Source organism: Zerene cesonia, chromosome 10 (genome assembly GCF_012273895.1).
Source record: "Zerene cesonia ecotype Mississippi chromosome 10, Zerene_cesonia_1.1, whole genome shotgun sequence".
Taxonomy (NCBI): domain Eukaryota; kingdom Metazoa; phylum Arthropoda; class Insecta; order Lepidoptera; family Pieridae; genus Zerene; species Zerene cesonia.
In genome coordinates, this window is record NC_052111.1 from 2,907,162 (window position 1) to 2,930,141 (window position 22,980).

Below are 22,980 nucleotides of genomic sequence, written 5' to 3' on the forward strand. Positions count from 1 at the left end.
TAGATGGATGCAGGCTCGTATTTTGCTAACGTAAATATACAAAGAGCGGCATGCATGAAAATAAATAACGGTTCGGGTGGCGTCAAGTATCTCGCTGGATGTCACAGCGGTAATTAAACATTCCTCGACCTCTCTTGATATTAACTCGTTTGAAAATTCTAACAATGTCTCGTAGTAGGCGCTTCCCGTGAAAATGCTATATACTGAACAACTCATTACAGTCCGCTTAAAGCTATTTCAAACACTTTCATAACCAACGTGATCTAAATTCCGGAGCTGTTAAGTGGTAATACAAAGCACATTAATTTCGCTCATGTTCTTACATATAAGGAATATTTAAGATCCACGCAAAATAAAATGTCAAATAAAATTAATGCGTATACCTAAAGCCTCTTTTTTTTAATTCCCCGCAATAAATAAGTTATTTAAGTGAAAGTTTTAAAAGCAATAAGTAATCCAGTAATAAAATTACCGCCTGATAAAATACATCAAGATGACACATTAAAAAAATGGTAGGGTAAAGATATGAATGGAGCTTTTAGCTATATTAAACTCTGAAAGAGAAGCGGATGAGTGAGCGAGTAGGGCGATTGTTATGACAAAATTAATGTTTTCCGCTTGAGTGGTGTACATTTGGTACCTGCTAGTAATCTTAAGTGCCACTTGAGCTCACCAAATATGAGAACTTTCACTAGTCGTAAAATATTCATATTGATCGTAAAAATTGATGGAGGTAATAAGATGACATTATATTTAAACATCGCGGTCATATTGACATAGAGTTCGTTTTCCTATTTGAAGTGCGTCTACGACTTAATACGTAAAAACACAATATCTCTGTGATAAAAAATAAGGAAAATTCAATGTAGATTGCTGTAGTATCACTAACAATATTAGCTTAAGATAAAGGTTTTACGATTTGCAAAACGTAGTCCGTTGAGCAGTATAATACATTAAAATTTTGAAGTCCCCGCTTTTATGAAGGAGACAGCGATAAGAGGGATTATAAAAGGAATGAGGGGAGAAATACAGATAAGAAAATAATGGAACGGCGACGAAAATTGAAAGACATAGAAGCTTACTTATCCTATTATTTCTTATTATAGGGTTGAAAGAAAATACAGACTTGATATTCATTATTTATTGCATTAAAATATTTCACAAATGTTTTTACTAACTAGTTCAGAGAAGTTAATGAAAAAAATAGAAATTTTGAAAATATTATTTTTTCGATAGGATTACAGATATGTAGAGATTTGTTCGGATAGATTTACATATTATATCACAATGCACTTACATAATTTTATTTAGAACTAGAGTTTAAATATTATTTTTATTGGTTCATCAAATATAATTATTTTCATATCGATAACGTTTATAAATTTTTTAAGATGAAATTTTTAATAAAGGAATTAAAGTCTAGAAATACTTTTTCGTTCACATTATAAAATCCTAGATAACTCGATAAGAAATACTTTTTTGCCTCATTTTTAAAATTGATATTGAAGTTAAGATTTAGATCCATCCCAGCCCATAGCCACATATGTAAATATATAACTTTACAATAATGAATACAATTCTAATTTATTATAACAAAAATAATAGAATTGTCCAAGTCAACCTCATTGAATAAAATTATGACAATTATTTTTATTACATATAAAAATAAATCCACATTTTTAAATCAGCTCATGCTCGCTGATTAGTTTATATAACACTTAGTTGACGTAATTAACTTGGAACTTAACCACTTAACAATAAGTTAACGAGACAAACTTTTAATCATATTATTGATATCCGATCATTTCCAAATAAGATTAATCGAAAAAGCTTCGTTTCAAATCCGCTCGAACGTGCTAAATTTCTCACTCTCGAAAAACACAAAATATATCCACAAAACGTTCGACTGTTCAACAAATATCATTATCAAGGGCAGACCAAGTCCGCTAAATTTTGCGGCGTGCACGCTCGCAAGCCGTGCGACGCGACGGCCAGGCCGCGCGACGGCGGGATGACTTCACGCCCGTTTACACGCAAGCGGTGGACGCAGCCCACAAACCCGGACATCCCAAAGCTTGATAGCCTATGGGAAATCGGCTTTTTTACTCGCTTTTGAATTCCGCTACGTAGTGCTTAGTGGTCTATTGTCATTTTAATGTCAAAGATAGTAAGAAGAGACCATGATTTTTATTGTGATTGTATTCATATTTTTAAGCTGGAATGCTATCTGGAATCGTTCTCGACCACAACAAAGTGATATTGTTTACACCAATTATAACTCAAGAAAGGCTAAACTGATTTAAATGAGTTTTTGTTTGGATTAAAATAATAACTAAAAAAATTGAATACTAACAAGAGAACGTCCCAGGTGGAACCCGGGTGATCAGTTGGTATTTCACAATAAACTACATTGATATAAAACTGTCCTTTAAAATTCCATTTTGTGTATTATCTTTAAATCACTCTCTATAAGAAATACTAATATTAAATGATATGCGCTATACAATTCCTATCAAATAAACCTGCAGTAGGATACTTACACAGAGTCATTAAGCGGCGGATGTCCAATATGTATAAACGGTTCCACATCCACTGACGTCATTCTGCCTTGCGTAGTCCCTCTCGCAGTAACACTCCCAACATTCAACACTACATCCTTCTTATACCTCCTTGCCCATAATTTAGATTTGTTATCGATATTCACTTTCCCAGAACGCAGCTGCAACGGGCCGCTGCCGGCGTCCACGCGCATCTCGACCTTGCCGTCGATAATTCCCAACCATAAATAATCCCTCACTCCCGAAGCACTCATTAGCGTGCCTCGGCCGCAGACGGCGGAGACTTCTGCCCAAATATCGAATCGTTTAGCCGGTAATAACATGCGGGCTGTCATTGTGGCCCGCCCATCGAACAATGGAGCTGAATACAACCCGTTCTCGTGTTCGTAGAAATACTCGTCGTATATTATGGGATACTCGTAATCAACGTCGTTCGCGCCGAATTGTTCCTCCTCGTATTCGTCATATTCGAGAACCGTCCTATCTTGCGTTTTTTTACTACAACCGCTGCTCATTTCGTTTTTTATCACCACACTGTGTATCGTACGCATATTCTCTGCGAATCAATCCGTTTATTAACACATTTAGATCTAAAGTTCACATATAATTTCTAAATAGTACGCATCTACGTATAACTACAAATACTGAATGGTGTCTATCAACTAGCTTTCAACTCTAGCGATACTCAACTGGCGGGAGTAAATCAATGCAAGACAATTCAGGTTCGGGACTATCGGGTTTGCCGCTGTCGCTCGTGTCCACTAGAGCGTCTGCGTACTGGATGTGCTTTTTCTGTGGAATTGGTTTAGCGGCATCTCGGAGAGCGGTGCCCGAGGGACTTTCAACACTAATGGAACGGCTACCTCGCCGAACGGTGGGTGAGTCACCGCAAGGTCCGAAAGCTTGCACCACTGTATCGGATTGTGTTCTACACGCGTGAGTTCGCAGGTGGCAAGTGGACAGGTAGGTTCGACCGTCACTGCCGCAAACAGCATTCTGATCTTTGCCAGAGCACTCTATGGTCGCACACTCGCAAGTTGCGAGGCCGCTTCGCACCACACAATATGCCCCGAAATAGCAGGTCATGTGGTCGCAATTTGTTGCCGGGAGTTGAGTCGACTCCGCTGTTGAAGAAAATTTACTATTACCCGATAATATATCAATATATTAAAAAAAAGCGAGGTCTAAAAAAGTAAAGCTCGAGTGGATTACATACTAATATTTCATTTGAACGTTGAACCTTCAATAATAGAAGAACATTTAAATAATACTCATTTATTTATTTATTTATTTATTTATAATGCTTTATTGCACAAACTTATAAAAAAACAGCAAAAATAAAAAGAAAAAAAAGACATCGTTTGTGCAAGAGGCGGTCTTATTGCTTAACAGCAATCTCTGCCAGGCAACCTGGTTGGAAAGGAAATGTACGAAGTTCTGGGATAGTGCAAAAGTAACAAGTATCTAATAATGGAAAGAAAAAAAAAATATATATATATACATATAATAAAAATAAATATTATAAGCAACATAAATACATATATATACATAATAGTAAATACATTAATTGTATCTGTAACAACCACCGATTATCTAATATTTCTACTTACGATCAAAACATCCATTAGGTCCAAGTGTATGTTCGTGATTGGAGCAAACGGTGCATTTCTGCCCCTGTATACCAGGCTTGCAGACACACCGTCCCGTCATTTGCTCACAGTCTTCCCGCACCGATCCGAATGCCGAACAGCCACAAGCTAAATATAAGAAATTATGTTATTAATAACCCTAGCGAAATAATAAAATGCACGGTTCTAATTTACACAGCTATAACAGTAGATAGATATAAAGATAAACATGCAGAACTGTAGGTAATGAGTATATGGCATTACAGACTCTGAATACTACTTTACCAACCGACAACAAAAAAGAAAGAGGTAGTAAATTTAACTGTACTTTTTGCGTTTGTTACCTCATACCTTTTTACTGAGTGAGCCAATTTTTACGATTTTTATTTTATTTGAAACTTGCCATGTGGACCCATTTAAATTTGGTATAGTTCTGACAATTTGAACACGATCTAGTTTTTGTAAAAAAAAATATTTATAACAGCAATAACAGAGCATTGGCGTCAATAATTGTTTAAGGATATATCTGTTCTATTTGTAGTCTGAATCCAACGAATGACATTCATAACTATGCTCAGTTATGAATGTCATTCGTTGGATTCGTTTGTTCACTTATAGGCTAGACTTGTCTTGCACACTGCTTGCAAATGTCGCAATCAATTCACCAACTACACACACACACACACACTACACACTTTCTCATTTTTTTTTATTCATGATAGGGCAGCGCTTGACCACGATCTCATCTGAAAGCTGAGATGTGGTCTAAGATGGCGCACTTCCCTAGAAGTTACCTGTTCACTCTTTTTTTGAAGTCCTCCAGCTTGTACTCGTCGGGGAACACACTCAGGAAGCCAATGTTCCAATCTGTTGCGGTTCGAATAAAGAATTCGCCAGTCACCACCCATTAACACTATACAAAGTTCCCATTCAACTTACGTATACACCCAGCGTGTCCCGTGCCAATCCGCGGCAGTCCCCAATAGCCCGGCTCGCAGCGGTCACACTTCTGCCCGCCCACCCCGGGGCGGCACACGCACTGGCCCTCACTGTCACACTGTTCGGTCTCCGAGCCGAGCCGGTGGCAGCCGCACTGGGAGGGACACCCGGCCCCCCCGGGACCTTTGGCGGCAGTGGCGCCGTCGGAACAACACCCGTACCAGGATTCTTGACAGTCCTTCTTGTCTACTACTCCTTTGTCTGTGCGATTTTGGGCTAAGTTGATCTTACTTTTGACTGCACTAGTAGTAGTCTAATAGCATTTATATTAAAGCAGAAAGTAAGTTTTAAGTATTTGCTTAAGTTTCTCATGAGTTTGACACTAGATAGAAATATTATCTATATTTTGATGCAGGGAAAATATACCTTTGATGCGAAAATGTAATTTGGAATGCAAGACGGGAATATAAACTTTCAAATTTCAACGTCCCGTTGACAGACAGGCATGAAATATAGTGCAATTGTGATTTAAAATATAATAAACATTTCCTTTAAAAATATAATATTCGCAACTCTACAATATGTCGATGTTTACAACACAATCATAGATGGAACATATAGGTAACATAAAGCTATTTATAACCAAACCATACTGTAGTTGAATTTTGTTAAAATTATATTCTTTTAACTCGTTTAATAATTGTTGTAAAATAAGTACATTAAATTAACGAGATAACCTTTTTTGCAACAAGTGGCCGCCTTAGCAGTGTGATGACAGTAGCTTCCAGCAGGGCAATCTTTGCGATGAGGACCGCCGCCACAATCCATCATGCGACCTCCTGGGTCTGTTAATGGTTCGTCATCACCACACGGCCGGAACTAAATAAAAATTATTACTAATTAAAGACAGAACACCATTAACCAAACCGGTTCCAGTGTATCGAGCGCAGAAAGCGACCAATTTCCAAAGAACACCAAAATAACCAAAGAAAATAAATATCAATTAAGCTTAAGTTATTGTAAAACTCATGTATAACAATATGTTACATTATAGTCCGGTCAAGTTAGCATCAAAAATAGGAGTCAGGTTACATTAATTCGCACCTTCCTAAAAATTGGCATGATTGTTGGGAACCCTATTATACACAATTTGTCAATTATCCACATCGATCCGGAGTGTGGAAAAATTTTTATTAAAGGTCAAATGTTACAAAAATCGGTTTTTTGAGTTTTTCAGCTAAACGGTAAGTTTTATAATAAAAATAGGTGAGACAAAAATGATTCATCATGCAATTATCTATAAAAATTGTTCCTACACATTTTTTCCTAAGAATCACCATTTCAAAGATACAGCGATGCAAAATGTTGAAAAAGTTGTATTCTTCATAATATGCATGTCAATTACCGTAATATGCTTTACAGAACGATAATATAAGTAAAAATATTTATTTTCGTAGCGTATACATACATATTCTATAGTTGTAAAAATATAAACTCGTAAAAAAACCAGTCCCTCATTTTATATGACCTCCCAAAAAAAATTGCATGCTTAGATAAGTTTCGATACTTATCTTTTGCAAAAGAAACATATAAAAAGAAACAAGTACAATTAGCTTGTCTTCCTCCAACCTCTGCTTCTGCTCATCAACATCTATTTCGGGTATATTATCAAGTTCAAGTATGGCTTGGTAATAAACTAAACCCAGAAGACTGGGGTTGGAAGTTAATTGACAATATATTGGAACCAGTTCAGACTTTACTCCCTCCTGCACCAGAAAAACTCATCAATTCAATTCTTTGCAATTGCAAAAAGGGATGTAATGCTAAATGCGGCTGTAAAAAAGTTGGTTTGTTTTGTTCATTAGCATGTATCAGTTGTCGAGGCCAATCGTGCTCCAATGTTGAATCGCCAGTAGAAGAGGATTCTTACGATATAGACGGGGAGACATCTGATGCATCGCTCTTTGAAAAATTTATTTGTACCCAGCAAGAAGAAGAAGAAGAAGAAGAAAAAGGAGAAGAGCAAGGCAGTCTGGATTAGGTTCCATTAGAAGAGTATCTATCAGACGAATAATTTTCTCAATTTACACATTACTTACACCGCTCTTGTTATTTACAATAGTACCATTTTCAATTTAATATAATAGCTTTTCAACTTAACAGAAGCACAATAGATCGTGGAATAGCCCTACCGGGGAAACCACCTAAAAAAAAACGCGCCATGTACACTACCTCACGGGTGGCGCGGAAACGTGTGCATATTATGAAGAATACAACTTTTTCAACATTTTGCATCGCTGTATCTTCGAAATGGTGATTCTTAGGGAAAAATGTGTAGGAACAATTTTTATAGATAATTGCACGATGAATCATTTTTGTCTCACCTATTTTTATTATAAAACTTACCGTTTAGCTGAAAAACTCAAAAAACCGATTTTAGCAACATTTGACCTTGAATAAATTTTTTTCCACACTCCGGATTGATGTGGATAATTGACAAATTGTGTATAATAGGGTTCCCAACAATCATGCCAATTTTTAGGAAGGTGCGAATTAATGTAACCTTCAATGTCTATTTTGACTGGGCTATTAACGAATACTTTAAAATATTAACACACAAAAGCATACCTTCATAAAATAATATTAAAAAATCGTTCAAAAATTCTGCAAATAAAAGTAGACGTAAAAGTAGAAAATGAGATTTTTTTTGCAATAAGACATATGCAGACAACTAAAGCAGTGGTGGCTCAGTGGTGAGAACCTCGGTCTTCAAAATCGATAAGTCGGGGTTCGAGGCCGAGTGAGCGAGCGGGAAATTAACTGATTTTTTTAAATTTATCTGCACATGTGTATAACATCACCACTGCTTCAAAACGCTGAAGGAAAACATCGTGAGGAAACAGACATATCCAAGAATCAAAATTCGACAACATGTGCCAACCCGCACTTGACCAGCGTTGTGGCTAAGTGTGACTAAGGCTTGAACCCTCATAAGAGGCCCGTGTCCCAGTATTGGGAACATATATGGGCTGATGATGATGATGATGAGACAAATGAGCTGCTGGTTCGCTTAATGGTAAGCAATCATCACCGCCCGTAAGCATTCGCAGAGGTAGTGCCTATGCGAATGCACTACCCGCTTTCAAGGGGAAAGGGATAAATAAAAAATAATTTTTATGATTTTATATACCTCTAAGCCCCGACACAGGGCTAACGGCCGCAGCCTCAAATCCTCCTGGCGCCTGCAAGCTTCCAGCTTCATATGGCACAGAGTGGGGTACAATCTCAAGTCGGAGGCGCACACCGGAGCGCCGGCGCTGGCGGCCGCACAGTCAAACAGACACGCGCAGCGCGGCTGGCCGCCGCCGTCCACCGCGCACGTCGCTTCGTACGCGCACTGCACTCTCGCGCATACGGCGCCAGATCCGCTCGACTCTATGCCGCTTATTTCGTTCGCGTTATCACCCGGTTTGGATGTTCTGTTTGCTACTGGAAAATCAATGGCGATAGTAAATGTCATTTTTATATAACAAATTACCCTATTGCACGGTTCATTTTAGAATTACATGTCATTTGATATAACATAACGCTCATGAATATTATGGAACTTATAATTGATACTTCTGTTACTGGGGTATTAAAGCATGATAATTACATATACTCCATGCCTCACATACGGCTTGCAAAACGGCACTTTCATTCCGGAAAGTTCTTTCAGTGTAGCAACAAACTGGCTCTCGAAGCGCTCCTTCACAGTGACCATACATACTCCAAGCAACTAGCATGACTCAAGACAATAAATTAATTTACTCACCACCTAACTCTGTAAATTTACATCTATCATCTATCAACATTATATCCACCCACCTGCATCATTATTATCAACAGTTTCTGTACATTCCCCATAGTACGCGACCCGGATCTGCGTCTCGCCCCTCATCCTAGCCTCACACGCGGCTTGCAAGAGCGCACACTCGTTCTGGAATGTTCTCCCAGCGTCGGAACACACCGGCTCGCGGGGCGCGCCCTCGCAGGCGCCCGTGCACGCGCACTTGCCGCGGGAGCACCACATGCCATTGGGACATTGGACATTGTGACACGATTCTGTAATCAATTAAACGGCTGTATTAAACAAGACTGTTTTAACAAAAAATAATATCGCCTTATAATAATCGGAATTGGATCACATTTAAATGGAGTATTAAAAAAAAAGTCATCAAAATCGGTTCATCCAGTGGAAATCGCTAAGTTAACAATTTGGCACTTTATTTAGGCATAATTACCTATACATGAAAATAAATTCAAAAAGAGGGTTTGATTATTGCAAAACTTACCACACGACCCCATATGTTTCACATAAATTCGTTTCTTTTCGCGGCAGGCTTTATCCCGTAGAGAACACACGCTGCTGAAGGTTTGGTTGTCGTTACTGCAAACCTCTTCTGTTTCCTATAATAAATTTTCATAAATTATCAGTATGAACTCTTTTTATTATAAAAAAATTAACCAAATAGAAGGACTGTTATTTTTTATATACAAAGTACCAGTTATAGTAAATAATCAATAGGTAGTGCAATATATTGCATAACAATTTTCACTTCGATTTAACAATATAATTGTATCTCCTTACTAATGTTAATTACAGCTTCATTAAAATGTAAAACAGCACAAAAAACAGCAAGGTACTTACAGTTCCTTCTTCACAATGCTTGGGACAAACACAACTTGCTTCTGATACTCCGTCACTTTCACAGACCGCATAAAATTCGCATTTTTTATTTTCACACCCATCTGTGACAGAACAGTTTTTTCTTTTAAAATAAAAATTTACAAATCATTACCATATATAGCATTCAATAAATAATATTCAATAATAAAAAATATATGTAATTTTGAAATATTGGAAAGATTATGGAATTTGGAATATTACAAAGTATAAACGCAAAACAACCAATTAGAGTCATAGCATGTCAGGAACTTACTGCAGGGCCCATCGTACAGAACTTGCACGTCGCGGCGATGGCGGCACGCCTCGAGCTGCAGCTTGCAGCGGTTCCCGTACGAGATGCCGTCGGAGCCGCACACGGGCGCGAACTCGTTGGAGCAGCGCGGGCAGCGGCACACGCCGCGCGCGCCCGCCGCCACGCACTCGCCCCCGTGCGGGCACACGCGGTCCGCGCACACACCGTTCGACCCTGGTGGGTTTTATGGTAGAGCAAAGGCCACTTGATCTTTTGTGGTCATAACCGCACTTTTCTTTTTTAATTGTAATTATGTCATATATACATTTAATACATTGTAATGAGAGATGATAAATGTACAAATTAATAGCTATTAATAATATATTTTTGGCAATAGTAAATAAATAAGTAAATGAATGAACACTAGTATGTAGCAGTGATGAAGGTGATGCCACAGCAAGAGCGCTACGCTTTATAGCCTTTTTGTGCATGTAGTTCACCAGAAAATATTAATTTGCATGTGTTAATCATAAACCGTTACTTGAGTACTCATTGTAAATGAAATGTCCTCATATTTAGGGAATAGATTAGAAAAATAATGTTGAAGCTCTTAAGATATGACCACAGAAAGATAGTGAAAGGTATATGGATAGATGAAACAAAGGGCATGAAAAAATAAACAATAGTTTGTTGTAATTTTTCGTTAATCATATACTAGATTACTTTTACCGCAGCGTTCTGTCCTTTCCCTTACACATATAAGCAACTATAATTCAAAAACAATAACAACTTACCACAAGCACCCGCATGGAGCACCTTCAACTCCCTCCCCAGTAGACAGGCGGCGCGGCGCAGTTCGCACTCGCTATCGTGCGTGCGCGCGTCCGACCCGCACACGGGCCGCAATACGGGCTCGCACGGCGGCGGGCACGCGCACACTGCGCCACTGCCTTCTACGCGACACTCAGCGCCGTAACGACATTCGACCTCCGCACACGGGTTTACACCTATCCCATAAAATATATTATAAAAATTATATAGACTTCACTCTCTATAGTCTAATGGATAACGACCAGCAACTATAATTTATTCAATCAATATTTTATTTTATCCCACTCCAAGGACCTAAGTATCCGGACTTTGGAGTATTTGATATATTTTTTTTTTTATGTCATCATCGGCAACGGTGCCGAATGATAGGAGGCGTAGAGTCGGTTGCAAATCTTACGCCTCTAAAAATGGATTGGAATGGATCAATAAAGGAATGAACTGGGAAGGGTAAGGAAAAGTATATGGGCCTCCGGCTCCTATTTCACGCCGGTCTTCTGTGGGGGTATGGTACTTCTCCGGTGCGAGCGGACTCAATTCATGCCGAAGCATGTTGGACTTCCACATACAAAACCATTATTTAACTGTACCATACCATTAAAGCTCCAGTTTTACTTACCAGAACTACACTGTCCTTTAAAAATGATCTTCAACTGTTTCCTAGCACGGCATGACTCTCTATGCATCTGACACTCGTTAGAATAAGTTTTCCCATCAGATGCACACACTGGTGAGAATTCTAATGGACAGGGTTCGGCGCAACGACAAGATGGTGATCTTTTTTCATCTAATTGACAAACTTCTGGGTCGGGGCAAGTTACACCTGCACATGGATCTAAAAACAGATTTTGAGAGAGAAAAGTGGGGTTATACAAAAAAAATATAATCAGTGTAAAATAAAGCCTGAAACAGTCGTAACACGCTATTAATTAATTACCGACGTAGCTACATTTTTTTTATGCTTTAAATTGTTATTTTTGGTAGTAACTTACTCTTTATGTTCTTACAACAGGAGGAGTGCAAAATACTTGATTATGAAAGGAGGCGTTAGATGAAATAAGTTTAAGGACCTATCATATCTTAACAGTAGCATTTAAATTATTTATGATACTCGACCTATTTATCTTATTTTAAAAAGCATATCTAACTATAAATTCAAACAAGTATGCATAATATTTAAGATACACACATGAACTCACCACACTTGCCAAAGTATTTGAACGTAATATTCGCATTGGTCTCGCAGGCCGCACGCCGCATTTCACAATCGCCATTGTAATCGTGTGCATCGCTAGCGCACAATGGCCGCGCGCCCTCATGGTCCCCATAGCTGGGGCACGAAGCTGGGCACTCACACGTGTAGCTGCGGCCATCCGCCGCAGGCCGGCATAGCTCACCGGGCCCGCAACTCACACCCCGGCACGGATCCGGCACGTCTGCCACAACATGCACATCAATAGACTGTAACAAACAATTCAATCTACGAAATATTTAAATATATCGAGTACTCATTAACATTACTCTTAATTGCATTTACATTCTCTTTTTTTTTTGTTTATAATGAAGTTGGTTGGTTTTTATAAAAATCAACAAAGTGCGAATGCTTACCGTTAGGAAACAAATAACAACCCAGAGTTGTAGATATTATTAATATTACTAAGCTAATCGACTTAGCAAACATCATCCCAGTGTTCCAAGCAAATGCAAATACACAATAAAAGATTTTTATAATAAGTTAACGAACAACTTTTACTTTATGGCTGAAAAAAAGCAAGAATAATTATAAATTAAAAAATACATGTATTTCAATGTCCATTACTTATTTTTAATGTATAATCTAATGTATTATTTAATAATTTACTGGACATTTCTATTAACAATTTAAATATTTTGTGAATTTTAGACATAGTGGCTCTAACAGCAGTTTAACTCGATCAATATACGAGCTTGAATAACGCTATTGCTCGCATCTTTTAATCTAATTAAATTAATTGCTGTTTACCTTACCAATCGACGGCTTTAATTAGACACACAAACAAAATTTAAAAACAACTCAAAAACTTGTTTTTCTTCTAATGGTATGTTTCATAAATTACTTGAACTAAGTCACGAAATTCATGATTATAATGAAAATATAATTTCCACACGTACATTGAATGCCTTTGCCGGACAGGCAAACAGTGCCACCAGTGGTTGTTGTAGCGCTGAAGCTGCGATGAACGCTATGAGACATGCGCACTAATCATTGATAAAATACCTATAGATAGATTTGTATTAATGTTCTAGAGTTTCTCAATTTCTTAATGTTATAGGTATATTTTTTTGCACAATATGCGTATAAGAAATACAATAATTTATTCGTTTATTAACTCCATGAAAAACGATATAAACTGGGAACCTTAGTCGTTTTCATTAAGAAAGTAAAAATCCGATATAAGCATATCTTACCTATAGGTAAAACAAATTAAATGTATTATCTATAATTATAACATACTTTTATACAAACAATGTATTAAAACTACTAGATAAATTTTAATGAAACATATTGTAATACATACCTACAGCTACTTTTACTATGTATACATAAGTATTAAATTTATTGCATAACGTATATTGTGATAATAATTATGTTGAATACAGAATGATCATTATGCTTTATCTCTAGTCCTCATAAATAAAAATGTGTCGAGAACTGCTCTACCACTTCGGTTGATTATTTTTAGCTATTTAGTTAAGGCACACAGAAGGCTCTTATGAAGAGAAGACTTACTTAGGAACCACAGGCGAAACCCGGCAGAGAACCGCATGTAACAAAAAGAATAAAAAAACAACGCTTAAATGAAAAATCAACTACATTGTCTCCACTCTTATACAGATTAGTACCTGGATGACCGAGCTTTGCTCGGTATTTTTTTTTTGTTTTTTTAATTGTGTTTTTTGGAAATTATATTTTAGTATTATTATTCGCCAATGGATGTCAGGAAGAGTCATAATAAATTGGGACTACTCAAACGCCTCCTATTTGTTAAAAAAGTAAGTTTAAGTCGATAAAACACGAATATGACATTTTGCTCGTTTAGAGATATAAGATATGGAAAGGCCACTAAGAATTTTAAACATTTACGAGAATACTATGCATCACATAACTTCGCTTCCATCGACATGATGTCTATATTATTATGAGTAGATATGGTAATTTTTTTATTGATTAAATTAAGCACTAAACTCAGGGGTGTCACAAGATGTAATAGTCTTTTTAGAAACTAGTGAATTGGTGGGACGAAATCTAATCTAAAATAGGTCCAATCTACAGTAGAATCTTAATTCCAAGTAAAATTTTCACATGTAAATTTGTTTTTACAATATATGTAGGCTGTACTAGGCTATCGAGTACTTTAACGTTGCTAAAGGAACAGGGGGATAGTTGGAAACAGGGAAAAGTGGAAAGGAAACTTAGCTACTGCTATATGACATCAAAGGTTCCATTTCCATGAATGTATATATAGATGTTTCTTACTCTTTCACGCAAAATCCTTTTTTGGATCTATATGAAATTTGGTACAGAGATAGATTATACCCTGGATTAGCACATAGGCTACATTGTCGCCGGATACCACGCGAGTGAATCCGCAAGTTCTGCTAGCATAAGATATTATTATGCGCGGTGGATTATGGACTGAACCCTCATGTACTGCGATGGAAACAAATATGATAACAGGAACTATGGTTCTCAAATTAATAAATTTAAATAACCTCAATTCGGATAAATAAACTAGTTTTTTTGTTATATAGTTAAATCAGTAATTTTATATATTTTTGTAATGATTTACAAACGTAATTTTGACCTTAATAAGGGTTCTTTTCATTTTCACATGGTACAAGGATATCAAATAAAGCACATTATCAACTTTAATATGTTTATTATCATGGCTTTTCACCATTTTAAGACGCTTTCACTCTCTTTACATTTAATTTCATGTAACAGAGAATTATAGATTTTACATATTGTATAAAAATAGGACCATACGAGTCCTATTCGGACCCGAAAATGCAAATATGAGAAATGAAATATTATTAAACTCTTTCCTGTACACTGCTAAAATGCAATGACAAATAATATGATTCTTGCATTCCTCATAATACAAAGTTCAGTTGCACATGATTTCATTATATGCAAATCTACTTCAATTTCTACTTTTGTACACCAACTATGATCTATTGATATATCACCAATGTATTTGTCAAGTTCCTATATAATTGTGACTTCAAATAAATACAAAAATTATTTTACACCTGATAAAAAAATATTAATCAAATCAATAAAATTGGCAACAAAATTGAAACAATATAAAATTAATGGTATCCATCTAAAATCTGTACATTAACAAATAATCGACAGACTCGGTAATAAATAAATTTACTATACAGTCTTACTTACAAACAGTCATATCTTAATGTCTCAGCTCAGGTCCAAATATTCATGCGCATCGCTTATCACTTAGATAAAAACACAGCACTTTATGTCACTTACACTTTATAACGGTTAAACCAGTGTCCGCGGAAAGAGATCTCTAGAGGCTACTTTTATTTACAAAAAAATCTATCTTATGTTCTATATTTACAAAAGCGTTCATTATCGCTAACTCGGTGAGCTATGTCGGTGGCGCGCGGCGATCGTAGTCTCTTCTGTAGACTTCGCGCTCGTACTCCCGCTCGTCGTACGGGTACTCGGGCTGCGCGTAGCCGCGCCAGTCGTCCGGGTACGAGCGCACCGGCGGGAACCCCATGCCGCCTGCCATCGTCGACCCCTCGTAGTACCCGCTGTACGGCCCCCCCATGGGAGGATATCCTCCAAACCTGCTGAAAGAGTGATTGTAACAGTTGTAATAGGCAGGCAGTTTATTGATTTTGATACTATGACAACAAATATTTCTGTAAAATATTACACAATATTGAATTTATTTGCACCCTTGCTGTTTATAAATAAATATATTACTGATTTGTGTGTCAGTTGCTATAAATGAATTTGAATTCAAAACAAACCTTCTCTTATCATGTGCCCTAGGGTTTCGGTCACCGCGGTACTGTCGAGGGCCGGGGTAGGCGGGCGGCGTCCAGCCCGGGTGAGCCGCGTGCGCAGAGTGCGGCGCGTGGCCGTGCGCGTGCTCAGGGTGCGCATGCGGCGCGTATGGCTGCCGCACTCTCGGCCCGCCGCCACCGCTATCCCTCCTCGTCCGCGACCGATCCCTGTCACGTTCTCTATCCCTGTCCCGCTCTCTATCCCTATCTCTATCTCGCTCCCGATCTCGGTCCCGCTCCCGCTCGCTCCGACTCCGCTCTCTGTAGGATAAATCATCTCGCTTCAGACTCCCTTCCCTATGTTTGCGATCCTTATGTTTATGTCTGTATAGAAGCGAGATGAGTAGGAGTGTTAGCGATGATAGGATAAAACAGAATAAGGGATCATGCATGCAAGGTTATTGGTTAAATCAAAAATTAAACGAAAAAAGTATGGAAGATGAAAATATGATAATGGCAGTGCAAGGGTATAATAAACAGGTGTGTGTGTGTACCTTTCATGTCTTTTATTTTCGTTTGGTTCAGGGTCACATTCACCCTCTTCTAATTTTCTCTTAACACCAGAAGCATGTGCATTCTTTTCATTCTTATCAAACTTCTCACGACCAATCTTCGGTCGCTTCTCTTTACGCTCTGCATTCTCATCTCCTTTAGCCTCTTTTTTGAAAGACTTAACATGATTATTTGAATTAAAGCTGTTTCTTATATTGGACTGAAAAACAGAAAGCAAAATAAATTTAATTTACTTTTGACTAGAAATAAATAGTATTAACTATTAACATGTTAACAGCAACCATACAACCACTTACTTTGACATTTTCCTTATGTTTTCCTTCTTTATGTTTAGTGTCGCTTTTTTTAAGGCCATACTTATATAATCTATACAATTGTTTTGCATCAAAGTTTGTGAACTTAGACACAAAATACCAGAGATTGCTTCTCCATTCGACTTTCTTTTCTGGATCAGGATATGCTTCTAAACATATATCTATCTGATTCCCTATTTGTGATAGGCAAGCTCTTGTTCTTGATACCTGTTCTGTTTCTGATAACGTTTGATCAGGATTATCTAGTGCTCTTAGTGCTTTCTTCACTGGTCTCATTTTTTCTTTACACTGTGGGTTTGTATTAAGTATTAAAACCAAGAGACACATATTTAAAAAAATGATTACAAAAGAATGATTACATACCTCTTCAAAAACCGATGGATCCAAATCCCCTAAAACTTCTAAAGCCCTTGGCTCATTGTTAGCAGTAAAATGCATTGGGCCTGCAGGCTTTTTACTTTTTTTGGTTCTATCATTTTTAGTTCGATCCTTTCCTTCTTTCTTTGTGCGTTTCTTATCTTTTTCTTTCCTATCATTTGATGCTTCATCATGTGTTAAAACTTCTTCCATTTTGAGTTTACCCTTTGGAAATAAATACATAAATAAATAATTCTGTAGAAAAATTTTCAATTTAGTCAATTTAGTTTACCTATTTATTTGTGTTCTACATACCTTATCATTTTTATCATTTCTACCACTACGAGTACTCTTTTTATGGTCTTCACCAGAACTTCCATCATCTTCAACAATATCTTTGGTGACTGGTTCTTTTGTACCCTTTTTCATTCTAGGCTTTCTTTGCTTTTGTTTGCCATTTTTCTGGTCAAGCAGCTTTTTAATAAGTTTGAGTAAATAATCTGCTCTGGACTGTAAATGCTTTGCTTGTGGTTTTTTATCCTCATTAGTCAAAATCTTTTCACCTATACCAAATGATGAATCCATCTTTATAGCCTCCCAGGATCCCATTCCATATTGATAAATGCCTGCAAGTAGTTTAGAGTCATCTTCTACTCCCCAGTCGACATCAAAATTAGCCGGTTTCGTTCTGGATAAAGGAAATTCATTTAACAAATATCCAACAATTTGCGACTAAGAATTGTTACTATTCATTTTATACTTACTGGAAATCTAACAGCCACTTTAGTCTTTCCTCCTTGGTATCGGGTAGGAATTTGTCAAGTGGCGCAAGTTCATCTTGGCATGCCGCCATAGTTTTCGCATTAACAGACACGCCGCCGAGTTTAAATGACTTTCTTGCATTCTTTCGACCGTCACTGTGCTCATCTTAACAAAAATAGTTAAATTAGTATATATAAATATTGTGTTGGCAAATATGTAACAATGAAATTGAAAGTAAATACTCACTTGAAGCATCTGCAGTATCATTCAAAACAGCCTTGCATCTATCTTGAAGAATTTCTCCCAATTTTTTCAATTCCGCCAGCGGTTTCTCTTGTAATTCAGCATCACATGCTATGCTGTCCAAGTGCTTTAATGGCGCTGAGAACTTTTTATAGCTCTTTACAAATCGTCTTATCTGTAAAAAAGCAATTTGATACATATCCAAATAAAATGTCGTTATGAGCTTATATTTTTAAGAATAGAATATGCCATGGTAAACTTATTTTGTAAATCTGGTTGCTTTAAATATACCTCAGGATCAGTGAAGCCTTTTATTTTCTCTCTATGGCTAGCCGGCGGTCGGCCTCTCTTCCTGGGTCGGTCGTCATCAGCACTGACATCCGCGTCAGACACATCACTATCGGCGTCGACTTCACCGTCTGCACCCTCCGCGTTCTCACTGCCACGGCCACGTCGCTTGCGACCGCCTTCTATACCAGAAATACGAATTCCATGAAAATATTGTCATAATATTGACTGTTTCTGTTTGAATATTGCTAAATATAATAATAAAAGATTAAATATAATAATAAATAAGTTAATAAAAATTTACATAAACTTACTATTATCCATATTATTTTGTTGTGCCTTTCTTCGGGGCGGTAAGTACAAATCCTCCATTTCCTTGGTTTTCTCCTGTTCAGCTAGTGTTTTTCTAACATTTTCTGGTATAATATCATCCTGTTGATATCAATTTGGAGAATTATAAATTGTTAATTATAATGAAAAAAACTAGACATAATAATAATTCTTTTTTACCCAATCTTTGCTTTCATCCTCTGCATTTTCCTTTTTAACTCCCATAACCGCTTTTTCTTCATCAAATGCAAAGCTAGCAACTTTGAATGCAGAAAGTAGCTCATCACCAGCCATTGTAGGTCCCTCATCACGAGTTTCAGCTCTTTGTAAGATTTCATCAATATCACACTGTAAATGAAGAAATAATTAGCAAAATATGCTTCCTATCCTCCATATATTTACTCTGTAATCATAATACTTACAACTGGATCTTCATCATTTTCATCATCATCTTTAAAGAGTTCTTCAGCACCGAATTTCAAAATCGCATTTAAATCTTCTTTATTGAAAGGATTGTTAGCACTTGTACCAGATGCATCCCGCTTGTTAAGAACAGTCCTCCCTGTTGTGTCCATTCTCTGAATAACAAGATGATCAAGTACCATCTTTCGTTTAGCCCTCTCTACTATATCTTCTTCCACAGACCTGGCAGTTACCAACCGATAAATGTTGACCTACGAATTTCATCTTATAATAAATTAACAAGAACAATAAGAAATGTTTTAGTTTTTTTTTTATTAAACTTACCTGATTCTTTTGCCCTATTCGATGTGCACGGGCCTGAGCCTGCAGATCATTTTGTGGATTCCAATCAGAATCAAAAATTATGACAGTGTCAGCAGTTGCCAAATTAATACCAAGGCCTCCAGCCCTAGTTGAAAGCAGAAAACAAAAATCTTGAGAGCCATCTGCATTAAAATGATCTAAAGCTTGCTTTCTTAATTCTCCTTTTATGCTGCCATCAAGGCGTTGAAATGGAAAATGCCTTCTTTGTAAATATTCAGCTAATATGTCTAACATTCTCACCATTTGTGAGAAAATCAATACTCTATGACCTGTTTCTCTTAACCTGCATAATAGTTTATCTAATAATAACAATTTTCCTGAGCCCCTTAAAAGTTTCTGAAATGTAAAACATGTTTTAAGATAAAACATAAATATTTAACACTTCACAAGACATTAGTTTTTTTATATACCTCTACAGCATCAGTTGTAGCAAGAGATGCTCGTGATTCAAAATCTTCAGGTTTAGTCAATAGCGCATGATTACAACATTTTTTTAATTCTATTACAATATTAATGAAGGTATTGGTTGATCCCTTCACACCTTTTCGTAATTCACTGTAGTTTTTTGTAAGTATCCATTTGTAATATTGCTTTTGTATGGCAGTCATTTCTACCCTTAATATTTGTTCTACTTTAGCCGGCAATGATTTTTCAACATCTTTCTTTTGTCTTCTCAAAATGAATGGTTCTAGTTGTTTGTGAAGTTTTTCATAACCTTTTGTTGCAGCATCTTCATGATCTTTTTCAAATTCTTCCCATGATTCAAATCTAAAAGTAAATAATAACATTTTTTGCTGATTAATATAATAATGCTCCTTGCAGATTGTATGAATTTAAATCTTAAAAGTAAAATTCCAAAAATTAGAATTATTTGTGTTTGTGTTTACTTTTTATGTTATGATAATCAAGAATTTACTTACTTGTATGGCATAATAAAATGCAGAAGAGCCCATAATTCTTTCAAAGAATTTTGTAAAGGTGTACCAGTAACTAATAATCTATGATTTGTATCAAACTCTTTAAGTGCCTTATATAAAAGTGAATCATCGTTTTTTAACCTATGTGCTTCATCAACAAGCAAGCAAGCCCAGCTAAAAGATCTTAAAAATTGTCTGTCTTTTAGTAAAATTTCATAAGTAGTTAATATTGCATTAAATTTCAGCCTTTTAGAACTTGCGAAACTCCACTCAAACTGCCTAATCTGTAATGGAAATCATTATCAATATATGTTTGTAACAAAATAAATATATAACAATTGATTCTCATAATGTAGATACTTACAATATCTCTACTTGTTACATCACCTATGTATGTAACCACATTGATATCGGGCGCCCACTGTGTAAATTCTCTTTGCCATGCAGTCATTGTACTTAAAGGTACTACACACAGAAATGGTCCATACAATTGTTGAGATTTGAACAGATAGTACAGGAAGCAGATTGTCTAAAAATAAAAGAAACATTGATTTGCCTGGTTAAATAAAAAAACGACGTAATTATATTTGTCATTACATACCTGAATTGTTTTGCCTAAACCCATTTCATCAGCCAGAATAACGGAATTGTCTTTACACCAGGAATGTATCAACCAATTCAGCCCATCCATTTGATAATCTCTTAATATATATGACTGAAAAAAAACATTAAATCACATTTTTATACTGCAATGTCTTATTACTTTAATAAAAATTGTTAAAAAAAAATACCTTATCCTTCCCCATATAGTCAGGTTGTTCCTTCACTTGATGGAATTTCGGTCTTCTTCTCAATACAGGACAATGTCTAGATGGTGTTGATGTTGCTGCTTCCCTTGATTTAAAATGTTTAACTTTTTCTGGCCATCTTTTTTCAATAAGAGAAGAATCTTCCCATGTTGATTCCGCATATGGTAAAGATTCCCACTTACAGAAATATTCATGTGCAGTTGCGCCACTTTCCAGTTCTCGGGTTTGTTCCGCTAAGAGATTTAAATGTAGAATTAAATAAGAATAACAAATTGTGCATGTCAAGACATTGAAAGTATTTAAAAATATTTACCAAATATCCTCTCAACAAAGTTATATGACTTAACAAGTTCTTGTTGCAATTCAGATTGACATTCAAAATAGTCTATATCTTCAGGACCAGCTTGCTTTCTCCACCATGATAATTCAGACTCCTTTTTCTTGTAGTTTTCCAACTTTTTCAGACCTTTGACTTTTTGTTCAGTAAGTGATTTTTCCGACTCCCAGGTGTTGTGTATATGGGACCAACCCTTCCACTTTATCAGGTACTGTGGCTCTGTACTTTCTTCATCCTCAGGATTACAACCCTCATTTGGATCCCCATTTTCTTCAATATAGTATACTGTAGTCACATTTCCCGTGACTGTGCAATGATAAGAAGATATTAGCTAAAATTTCATACTATACTGGCACACAAATAAAAAGGAAATAGATAAACACAACTATGTTTTAATGTGAGTGTCAAATGCTTACATTGCATTTTAAAAAGTATTGGTAATGATTGTCAAAATTAATTTATGGGATATGACAGGTGAAAATTAAAAATTTAAATAGCTGTTAAATATTCTTTCTTTTTTATTAATAGGAAATCATCAGCACCTCCTTTCTTGCCGCGCCGAAATCCTAAAATTTTCTCTATTGTCTCGCTATGTTCTTCAGGCTCTGGTTCAGCTTCTGCCTCCCCTTCAATGCCATCAACTTCCAACAAATCAGATGAGTCAGTTTGTTCATCGCTTGCTTCTTTATAACTAACTGCTGCCCCAGTTCGCCGTGTTGCTGTACGACTATTGAAAAGAACATATTCAAAATGATAATTTAATACATTAAAAAAGAGAAGAAAATAAACATTAATCATATATTTTATTTCAATTCCATTTGTTTCCCATTTGTTATTGTATTTTATAAAAATCAATAGTCAACCTCTGAATTAAAATCAAATATTTCTTTATGTAAATTATTTTTATTACCTTTTTGTGTCTTCATCTGATGCTTCAGAACTCTCATCTTCATCACTAGTGTATCTTCTTCTTGTTGGTTTCTTTTTTCTTAAGGGAACACCTCTTTGGCCAGGCCTTTTTGAAGGTGGTGGTGGTGATCCCTTAACATCACTATCACTGTCTGAGGTATCTGAATTCCAGGAATCACTAAAATGTAGAGTAGCTTTATTTTTATGAGTAAAATAAATTAACGCCCAACCAATACACCACAATTGTCTTAACTATGCTCGATTTAACTACAACAGACAAAAGACAGAAGGCTGTCTATTTCATCAAATTCCTTGAACCCCTTTTTCATTATTAATCAATTGCACTAAACAGCCTTTCAAATATTTTAAAAGGTAACAACATAAAAGGGTATGCAGAGCAAGATAAAATGAATAATTTAAAA

At 36.3% G+C, this 22,980-nt stretch overlaps 2 protein-coding genes across 13 annotated transcripts in view; both read right to left on the reverse strand.

The window, feature by feature from the left end:
* Positions 1–1,712: 1,712 nt before the first annotated feature.
* On the reverse strand, positions 1,713–13,103 carry LOC119829743 (agrin-like). 7 transcript variants are annotated; one of them, XM_038352400.1, is made up of 16 exons: positions 12,922–13,103; positions 12,523–12,674; positions 12,114–12,350; positions 11,534–11,749; positions 10,881–11,093; positions 10,108–10,320; positions 9,816–9,916; positions 9,460–9,574; positions 8,993–9,229; positions 8,316–8,614; positions 5,863–6,004; positions 5,126–5,386; positions 4,169–4,315; positions 3,422–3,682; positions 2,541–3,114; positions 1,713–2,083 (listed from the first exon to the last, which is right to left on the reverse strand). In XM_038352400.1, exons 2-16 carry the CDS (start codon positions 12,596–12,598, stop codon positions 1,927–1,929), a joined length of 3,249 nt encoding a protein of 1,082 aa, XP_038208328.1. In that variant the 5' UTR covers positions 12,599–12,674; positions 12,922–13,103; the 3' UTR covers positions 1,713–1,926. The 7 variants fall into 7 exon arrangements, with proteins under 7 accessions (XP_038208328.1, XP_038208329.1, XP_038208326.1 ...); XM_038352401.1 differs by having other exon boundaries at positions 8,316–8,611; positions 12,917–13,103; XM_038352398.1 differs by having other exon boundaries at positions 12,917–13,103.
* A 1,714-nt stretch (positions 13,104–14,817) lies between these two features.
* The window catches only part of LOC119829764 (chromodomain-helicase-DNA-binding protein 1), an 11,152-nt gene continuing 2,989 nt past the window's right edge, over positions 14,818–22,980 (reverse strand). For 2 of the 6 annotated variants that reach the window (XM_038352462.1, XM_038352459.1), the window contains exons 4-24: positions 22,560–22,736; positions 22,192–22,376; positions 21,626–21,955; positions 21,295–21,545; positions 21,105–21,218; positions 20,868–21,032; positions 20,507–20,787; positions 19,997–20,354; positions 19,548–19,922; positions 19,223–19,474; positions 18,981–19,148; positions 18,785–18,902; positions 18,474–18,658; positions 18,186–18,357; positions 17,942–18,104; positions 17,493–17,865; positions 17,184–17,402; positions 16,803–17,108; positions 16,488–16,705; positions 15,958–16,317; positions 14,818–15,774 (exon numbers count right to left, since the gene is read on the reverse strand). In XM_038352462.1, coding sequence (XP_038208390.1) covers positions 15,567–15,774; positions 15,958–16,317; positions 16,488–16,705; positions 16,803–17,108; positions 17,184–17,402; positions 17,493–17,865; positions 17,942–18,104; positions 18,186–18,357; positions 18,474–18,658; positions 18,785–18,902; positions 18,981–19,148; positions 19,223–19,474; positions 19,548–19,922; positions 19,997–20,354; positions 20,507–20,787; positions 20,868–21,032; positions 21,105–21,218; positions 21,295–21,545; positions 21,626–21,955; positions 22,192–22,376; positions 22,560–22,736 — 4,978 coding nt within the window. In that variant the 3' untranslated portion in view covers positions 14,818–15,566. The remainder of the gene's footprint in view (positions 15,775–15,957; positions 16,318–16,487; positions 16,706–16,802; positions 17,109–17,183; positions 17,403–17,492; positions 17,866–17,941; positions 18,105–18,185; positions 18,358–18,473; positions 18,659–18,784; positions 18,903–18,980; positions 19,149–19,222; positions 19,475–19,547; positions 19,923–19,996; positions 20,355–20,506; positions 20,788–20,867; positions 21,033–21,104; positions 21,219–21,294; positions 21,546–21,625; positions 21,956–22,191; positions 22,377–22,559; positions 22,737–22,980) is intronic. The other 4 variants (XM_038352463.1, XM_038352461.1, XM_038352464.1 and 1 more) reach the window with 4 other exon arrangements.